The following is a 9380-nucleotide window of genomic DNA, read 5'->3' as shown; positions in this document are numbered from 1 at the left end:
GGAGGGACAATATGGGAAATATGGCTTTACTGCAGGAGAAGACGTGCTCCTGGGGTCAAGGGCAACATCCATTGGTGGAGCTGAGCAGAGGGAGAATTATCCTTCATTTAATTGTGATCATCGAAAAATAGAATTTACAGCGATGAAGGAGGGCATTCGGCCCTTCGAATCTGAACCGGCCCTTGAAAAGAGCACCCTATCTAAGCCCACATCTCCACTGTATCCCCGTAACCCAACCTAACCTTTTTTGGGGGCATGAAGGGCAATTTACGTCACCTGCACATGTTTGGACTGTGAGAGGACCCAGAGCAGGGGGAGGAAACCCATGCAGACACGGGGAGAACATGCAGACCTCGCATAGAATGTGACCCAAGTGGGACCCTGGTGCTGTTAAGAAACAGTGCTAACCACTATGCTACTGTGCTGCCTCGGAGAGTGTGGGAAAAAGAGAGAGAGAGAGAGAGAAAGAGAGAGGGAAGCATTTGCATGTGATCCATCTGAGAGAGTGTGGGAAAGAGAGAGCAAGGGGGAGACTATGACAGAGAGAAAGAGGGAAGCATTTAACTTCTGCACCAGCCCTCAAAAGTGTGACAATCTTCAGTAATAATGCCTGTTATAGAGATCAGTTCGAGAATTACAGAACGATGGAGAGTGGGAGAGAGAGAGACAGGCAGTGAGGGGGAGAGAGAGAGGGAGAGACAGCGAGAGAAGGGGAAAGAGAAAGAGAGAGAGCAGAGACTTTGGGACAGATACTGAGGAAGAGAAGGAGACGGAGGGAGGGGTGGAGTGAGAGAGAAGAGGAAGTGAAGGTGCTGACGTGGTGTCTCTGCCTCATACCATTTACATACTGAGGACCGGGCAGTGAGACTCTCACAGGCTGCAGCTTTATAAAGCAGAGCCCAGTGAAGGGAGAGTTTATCAGTAACCAGGCACAGGGACAGGAGCAGACACCATGATTTCAGCCATCCAGCTGATCTGGCCTCTGGCATTCTGCATCGCAGGTACAAATCTCTCTTTCCACCTGGAATATTTTCCTGCTCTCCATTTCAATCCAATTCTACTGACTTGTGATTGAAGGGAAAATGCTGAAAGCAGAGGAACAGTCAGTGTCTCCAACAATATCTCATTGTACAGGCTCTTTCTGTGACAGTTCTTACTTCACTCTGTTTCTCTATTACTCCTCAGGTATCAGTGGAGACATCACCATGACCCAGTCTCCCCCGGTGTTGTCATTGAGCCTGGGCCAGACCGCAACCATCACCTGTACGGCCAGTCAATCTGTTAGCTATTATGTTGCTTGGTACCAACAGCGAGAAGGCCAGAAACCGGCTCTGCTGATCTACAATGCAGCAACTCGATTCACAGGAATATCCGACCGATTCACCGGCAGTCAATCTGGAACACGATTCACCCTGACAATCAGCAATGTGCAGAATGAGGATGTCGCTGATTATTACTGTCAGCAACATAGCAGCTGGCCCTACACAGTGATACAGAGCCTTACAAAAACCTCAATACACACAGCACCACCTCCGCTCCTCACACTTCCCAGTTTTATACAATATATAATAAAAACAAGCAAGGAAACTGAACAAATGATTCTCAGTGTCCACTACACACTCCAGTCCCTGTGGTGTCCACAGCTCACTGAAGGCCTCAAGTTTCCATCTGACTCTCCATGTCCACGTATGAAGAGCAGCTGAAAGATTTATCATCCAAAATTAGAATTCTCAACTCTCCCAACAAAACAGAGAGACATTGAGAGAAACAGAGAGAGAGAGAGTGAGAGAGAAAGACATGAGTGAGTGAGAGACAGAGAGAGGGTGAGAGTGAGTGAGTGAGAGACAGAGAGAGGGTGAGAGTGAATGAGTGAGAGACAGAGAGAGGGTGAGAGTGAATGAGTGAGAGACAGAGAGAGGGTGAGAGTGAGTGAGTGAGACACAGTGAGATAGAGAGAGGGTGAGAGTGAGTGAGTGAGAGACAGAGAGAGGGTGAGAGTGAGTGAGTGAGAGACAGAGAGAGGGTGAGAGTGAGTGAGTGAGAGACAGAGAGAGGGTGAGAGTGAGTGAGTGAAGCAGAGAGCAGAGGTTTTTGTACAGCCCCTGTACTGGAAGCTGCCAGTGTGGCTCACGTTCGGTAAAGGAACCAAGCTCAGACTGAGTAAGTAAATCCCAATCCACCTTTATTAACCCTTTCAATACTGAAACTTTCTCAAACACAAATGCTGAATAGTTGAAGGTGTTGTGGGGAGCTGCAGTGAATGAAATGGTTCATTGAAGAACACTGTGTAGAACAGGGTGCCCAGCTGTATTTCTTTAGTTCCATTCCCCCCTTTAAGCAGCAAGATGTAAGTAAGCAGCTTTTACCCACCGTGTCGAGGAGATCTGGACGTTTGCAGACTGTGTTCACATTCCTGGACCATGGAGTGAAATCACTCACTAGACTCTAGTCTCCGTGTGACAGACACAGGCAGAGTTTGATGTGAGCTCTGGCTCTCTGTCACACTCTCTGATATAACTGATCACAGCAGCACAGTGAGACACCGAGGTCCCACTTCCCCCCAGCTTTAACTCTGCTCTCTCCACTCCCTGCTTATCTCTTAGCAAAGTTCTGATGACAAACAGGTCCAGCAGGGCTCACAATCCAGTGGCTTCAGTGTTCCAGGCTTTTGGGGAGACTCTCAGTTACTTTCTCTTTGGGTCGAGTTCAGTCCGATATTTATTCCTGATCCAATATTCCTGAAAATCCCTGGAGATATTTTATTGTTTGATGTGATGTGTGATCTCTGACTGGACCAGCATTTATTGCCCATCCCTAATTGCCCTTGAACTGAGCGTCTTGCTTGGCCATTCCAGAGGAATTTTCAGAGTCAACACATTACTGCGGATCTGGAGTTACTTCTAGGCCGGACAAGGTCAGGATGGCAGATCCCCACTTCAGATCCACACATCCCATAAATGAACGTTTCTAAATGGCCCAAACTCCAATTTCCTGCTGGTCCCCACAACCCTTGATCCCCTCGTCAATCAAAAATCTGTCTAACTCAGGCTCAATGTCTCAGATTCAATGTCCCAGCATGCATTGCTCTCTAGGATAAGAATTCTAACACTAACAACCCTCTGAGAGAAGAAATTCCTCCTCATCTCCGCCTTAAATGGGGATCCCTTATTTTTAAACTGTGTCCACTAATTCTAGATTCCCCACGAGGGGAAACATTCTCTCAGCATCCACCCTGTCAAGCTCCCTCGGAATCTTATATGTTTCAATAAGATCACCTCTCATTCTGCAATGAGTACAGACCCAACCAGCTCAACCTTTCCTCATCAGACATTCCATTCCTCAATGGAATCAGCCCAGTGAACCTTCTCTGAACTGCTTCCAATGTCGGAGTATCTGTCCTTCAGTAAGGACTTCCAAATATGTGCAGGTTAGGTGGATTGGCCATGCTAAATTGCCCTTAGGTTGGGTGGGGTTGCTGGGTTACGGGGATAGGGTGCAGCTGTGGGCTTAAGTAGGGTGCTCTTTCGAGGGCTGCACGGTGGTGCAGTGGTTAGAACTGCTGCCTCACGGCACCTAGGTCCCAGGTTTGATCCCGGCTCTGGGTCACTGTCCATGTGGAGGTTGCACATGTCCCGTGTGTTCCGCTCCACAACGCAAAAATGTGCAGGGTAGATGGATTGGCCAGCCAAAATTGCCTCTTAATTGGAAAAAATCAATTTGGTATTCTAAATTTATTTAAAAAAAGATAATGTAGAGTGCTCGTTCCACTCGATGGGCTGAATGGCCTCCTTCTGCACTGTAAATTCTATGATTCTATGAGACCAATACTGTAGCCAGTACTCATGGTGTAGTCTCACCAACGTGCTGTATCGATGGAGCAAGACTTCCCGACTTCTATACTCCATCCCCCTTGTAATAAAGGACAACATTCTATTTACCTTCCTAATCACTTGCTGTACCTGCAGGTTAACCTTCTGTGATTCATACACAAGGACACCCCGATCCCTCTGTACCACAGCTTTCTGCAGTCTCTCTCCATTTCAATAATATGCTGCTTTTCTATTCTCCCGAACAAAGTGGACAAGCTCACATTGCCCCACATTATACTCCATCTGTCAAATGTTCTCCCCACTCACTGAACCTATCAATATCCCTTTTCAGACTCTGTATCCTCCTCACAACTTGCTTTCCTACCTATCATTTCATCATCAGCAAATTTAGCTACAATATTGTCATTCCCTTCATCCAGCTCATTAATATAGATTGTAGAGTTGAAACCCCAAACAACAGCCATCTTCCTTTGTGCTGGGTATGACCCGACCAGCGGAGAGTTTTCCCCCTGATTCCCATTGACTCCAGTTTTGTTTGGGCTCCATGATATTAAACTCAGTCAAATGCTGCCGCGATGTCAAGGGCAGTTAGTCACTCTGGCCTCACCTCTGGAGTTCAGCTCTTTTGTCCATGTTTCATCCAAGGCTGTAATGCGGTCAGGACCGAAGTGACCCTGGCAGATCCTTAACTGAGTGTCAGTGAGCAGGTTATTGCTGAGTAAGTGCTACTTGATAGCAGTGTCGATAACAACACCCATCATTTTGCTGATGATCGATGGATAGTAATTGTCCGGATTGGATTTGTCCAACTTTTTGAGGACAGGACACAGCTGGGTAACTGGTCGATGTCAGTTTTGTAGCTAAACTGGAACAGCTTGGCTAGGGGTGTGTCCTGGACACAAGACCACCAGAAATAGGGGCCGGATTTCTCCAGTATTGCAATTCAATTTTCCCGCCAGCAGCACAGCACCGCCAGCGGGTTTCACAGCGGCTGGGGTGGTTGCTATGGCAAATCCCATTGACAATCGTCGGGAAGATATTATCCTGCCGCCAGCGAATGGCGCGCAGCCAAGAATCACAGAATCAGAATAGAATTTACAGTGCAGAAGGAGGCCATTCGGCCCATCGAGTCTGCACCGGCTCTTTGAAAGAGCACCCTACACAAGCCCACACCTTCACCCTATCCCCATAACCCAGGAACCTCACCCAACACTAAGGGCAATTTTGGACACTAAGGGAAATTTAGCATGGCCAATCCACCTAATCTGCACATCTTTGGACTGTGGGAGGAAACCGGAGGACCCGGAGGAAACCCACGCACACACGGGGAGAACGTGCAGACTCCGCACAGACAGTGACCCAAGCCGGAATCGAACTTGGGACCCTGGAGCTGTGAAGCAATTGTGCTAACCACTATGCTACCATGCGGCTGGTGAACCGGACGTTCCCGCGCAGGAGCAGGGATAGATTATTCTGACGCCCTGGACACAGAGGCTAATGTAATCTCACTCTTGACCTCAGCCCAGGGCTGCGCAGCAAGGTTTGAAGTGAAATCTTCTACACTGGCAGCCAATCAGTATCCTTTGTGAAGTGTGTTGCTCCAAGTCAGCTCCAATGTTCTGAGATAAAGTTCACCCGACCTGTGTGTGATCTGAGGTTTGTTAATGTTCAACCTATTCCCCCAGACAGACTGATCAATAGTTCGAGCTTCCCGACTGGTTAACAGTCTCTTAAAGGGACACTGCGCCTTTAAATACTCTATTAACCATTTCAGTGCTGAATTTCTAGTGAACTTCTTTACAAATGTTTAGGTAACATTCCAAAATGATCCAATCAGTTTAAAATCAGACTTTTACCTCCTGACACTGAACCAATTTGAAATCCAATTTGTCACTTTCCCTTGGATTCCATCAGCTTTTAATTTCCAGACCCATCTGTCATTGGAAACTTGTGAAAATCCTTGGAAAATCCATGTTGTCAACATCAGATTCCCTTCCCTCATCACCCCTCCTCTTTCCCTCCTCATCAAATTCAAAATCACTCCCTCGGCCTATCTCTTCCTCCCTTTTAAACAACGGTATAACATTATCATAGAATTTACAGTGCAGAAGGAGGCCATCCAGCCCATCGAGTCTGCACCGGCTCTTGGAAAGAGCACCCGAGCCAAGGTCAATACCGCCACCCTTTCCCCATAACCCAGCAACCCCACCCAACACTAAGGGCAATTTTGGACACTAAGGGCAATTTATCATGGCCAATCCACCTAACCCGCACATGTTTGGACTATGGGAGGAAACCGGAGCACCCGGAGGAAACGCACGCACACACGGGGAGGATGTGCAGACTCCGCACAGACAGTGACCCAAGCCAGAATCGAACCTGGGACCCTGGCGCTGTGAAGCAATTGTGCTATCCACAAGGCTACTGTGCTGCCCTCCAGTCTATTCCAGACTGTTATCAGTCCACTATTATCAGTCCTCCAATCCTCCGGCACCATGCCTGTAGTCAGAGAGGATTGGAAAATAATGGTCAGAGCCTCCGCTATTTCTTCCCTTGCTTCCCTTAGCAGCCTGGGATACATTTCACCTGGGCCTGGGGGTATCTCCACTTTCAAAGACGATAAACACGTTAATATCTCCTCTCTCATCACATCCAATATTTCACAATTCTCCTCCTCCTGAACTACAATGTCTGCTTTGTCCCTCTCATTTGTGAAAACTGATGTAAATTATTCATTAAGAACCATCTCCATGTCTTCTACCTCCACACACAAGTTACCATTTTGCTCTCTAATTGGTTCCACTCATTCATTAGTTATCCTGCAGCAACGCCCCACACTATTGATTTGTGTGAACATATTGGTTCTGAAATCTCTCTATCTCCAGCTTAAATATCCTCCCACTGCTCTGACACTGTTTTACCCTCAAGTCGCTGTTTCCTGTCCATTTTGTCAAATCCCAGTTTCGTAAAATTGACCTTTCCCCAATTTAAAACTTTTCCTCTTGGTCTATCTTTATCCTTTTCCATAACTACTCTAAATCTAACTGAATTATGATCACTATTACCCAAATACACTCCTACTGATACCCCTTCCACCTGCCCAAATTCAATCCCTAAATTTGTCCAAAACTGCTCCTTCTCTTGTTGGAATTGTTCCGTGCTGGTTAGAAAGGTTGCTCAGAATGGATTGTCAGAATTCTACATCATCAATACATTGACACATGTCTTGATTCCAGTTAATATTTGGGAAGTTGAAACCCTTTATAATGGCAGCAATTAAAATTCCTTCCTTTCTCTTTCAGGCCGTGAGAATTCACAACCCACGCTAACCCTGCTACCCCCCTCCCTGGAGGAGGTCAAGACCAAGGGCACTGCCACCCTGGTGTGCCTTGCCAATCACTTCTATCCTGATGAGGTGGTGGTGGAGTGGAAGAAGGACGGGGCAGTCATTGCGGACGGGGTTCAGACCAGCAACTACCTGCGAGCTTCGGACAACACCTACAGCGTCAGCAGCCTGCTGACCCTCTCTGGGTCTGCCTGGGAGTCCAACGCCCGCTTCTCCTGTGCCCTCACCCACGTGAGCCTCTCCTCTGCCCTCAGCAAGAGCATCAGGAGGTCAGAATGTGCGTAGAGTGTCAGAGACAGTCCACAGAGGAGACACAACTTTAAACAGAACAGGGGTGAGCTGGGAGGGCAAAGGTCATTGTCAGCACTGAATTACACCTCTCTTCCTTGTCGGGACTGGGTCTGAGACACTTCTGAGGGTCAGGGGTTAAGACATGTTTTTGGGACATTGTAGAGGGATATTTACTCTGCATGTAATCCCATGCAGCATCTGTTCTGGGAATGTTTGATGGGACAGTGCAGACTCGTGATGCCAAGTAAAACCTCTCTAAGATGCTGAAGACGTCAGCTGTACCAAAATAACGTGACCCCTGAAGTCTCTGCTTAAGGGAACCAGACCTCCTTCCTGCTCACCCTGCAGTTACAATTTAAGGTTTAGTCACTGTTTCAAAGGACAGAATTCTCATGTCATTGAGAAAATCTCCACAAGTGTTTTAATCAATCCATATTTTCCCTGTGAATTTCTCCAGCTTCCTCTGGCTGGGCTGTTTATTCAAGTCTTTTTTCTGACAATGTAAATCTGTAAAAGGTAATAAACATTAAGAAAATTCAGTATGTGTCTCGTGTGTGCTTTGGAAATGTCCCTCCTCCCCATCAGCTGATTGGCTGCATTTCATCAAGTGATTGTCATGATTGGCTGGTTTGCCTGTCAATCAATGACACATCAGCAGAAGATTGGATTCAAAGACAATTATCAATCATTTAAAAATAATCAGTTTTATCTGTTTTGTGAGGGTCACGAAGAATCCAGCACGAGTTGAAGGATAGAAAGAAATAACATTTATTTACAATAACATATAAATACAACAGCAGCAGTAGCAGCAGCAACTCCCTTCCTGCTCACTCCTCTCTAGCTGGTTCCAAACTGGCCAGCTTTATTTATGCAGGGAGTCTGCTAATGATTTCTCCGCCCCCCCTCATTGGGGAAGCTCATACTCCCAAAGGATTGTGGGATTGCCATTAGACCCCAGCCAGTGGTAAGCAGGCAGGTTATTACATGCCTCCCCCCCAAAGTCCAAGGAATCCACCGACGACCCTGGCGAGGAAGGGCGTCGGACTCGTTTTGCCGCAGGTCGGACACCATTTGCACGAGGCGCTGGATCGGGCGGCGTGTAACGAAACAGAGAAATGCGCTTCCATGATTGTAGCACCATCGATCACACACGAGGCGAGACGTAGAGAACTTCAATCGAGGCTTTATTGAGCAGACATGTTCAGACTTGTTCCCCAGCAGCTCAGTCACAGAATGCAGCTGCGGGGAGTAAACCGGGTTCTTATACCCCGCCTATCTGGGTGGAGCCAGTAGGCGGCAGATCCAATCGGGACCCAGTGTCTGTCCTCCAATAGCTCCTCGGCATTCATGGTGTACCGTATTACCCCTAATACATACCACCACAGTGATGAACGGCGTAACGGTTGTACATCCACAGCCCGTGGGCCCGAGGATTCCCCCTCTGAGGCGTCCTGAATCTCCATCTCGGAGTCAAAGTCCGCTGCCTCCGTCATCTCGGTGTCTCTATCTTCATGCGGTTCTACAACGACCTGTGCAGGCTTTGAGTGCGGCACCAGAGAAAGATTGTGAGGAATACTCTCCACTGTGTCTGGTCTCTATGGCTGTAGAAATGAGTTCCGGGGCGGGGAATCTTTGAAAGGGATGGTCTTCTGGACCGAACATGGTCTACATGCTTGCGCTGGGCTTGCACCTAGTAAGAGATAGGGCCCGCTTGGCATAAAAAAACGGCAGGGACCCTCTGGGCACCCCCAGCAAAATTTTGAACGAACACTGTGTCACCGGGCACAAACTGCCGAATCGGCCGATGCTGAGAAAAACCATGTCCCTGCCGTTCTTGAGTGCGGCATACTTTTGCGCCAATGTCCGGGAAAACCATGCCAAGGCTGGTGCGAAATCTCCGGCCCATTAGGAGG

The 9380-nt window shown here is 47.8% G+C and overlaps 1 gene segment (V, D, J or C); it reads left to right on the top strand.

Annotated features, from left to right (window-relative positions):
• Positions 1 to 845: 845 nt before the first annotated feature.
• LOC140426685 (immunoglobulin kappa variable 3-15-like) lies at positions 846 to 8006 on the top strand. The segment is given in 3 exon segments: positions 846 to 1001; positions 1186 to 2160; positions 7133 to 8006. Coding segments are annotated over 2 exon segments (567 nt in total).
• Positions 8007 to 9380: the final 1374 nt, after the last annotated feature.

This window comes from Scyliorhinus torazame, chromosome 7 (assembly GCF_047496885.1).
Source record: "Scyliorhinus torazame isolate Kashiwa2021f chromosome 7, sScyTor2.1, whole genome shotgun sequence".
NCBI lineage: Eukaryota > Metazoa > Chordata > Chondrichthyes > Carcharhiniformes > Scyliorhinidae > Scyliorhinus > Scyliorhinus torazame.
The sequence above is the reverse complement of the archived record's forward strand: the minus strand, read 5'-3'. Positions and strand labels throughout refer to the sequence as shown.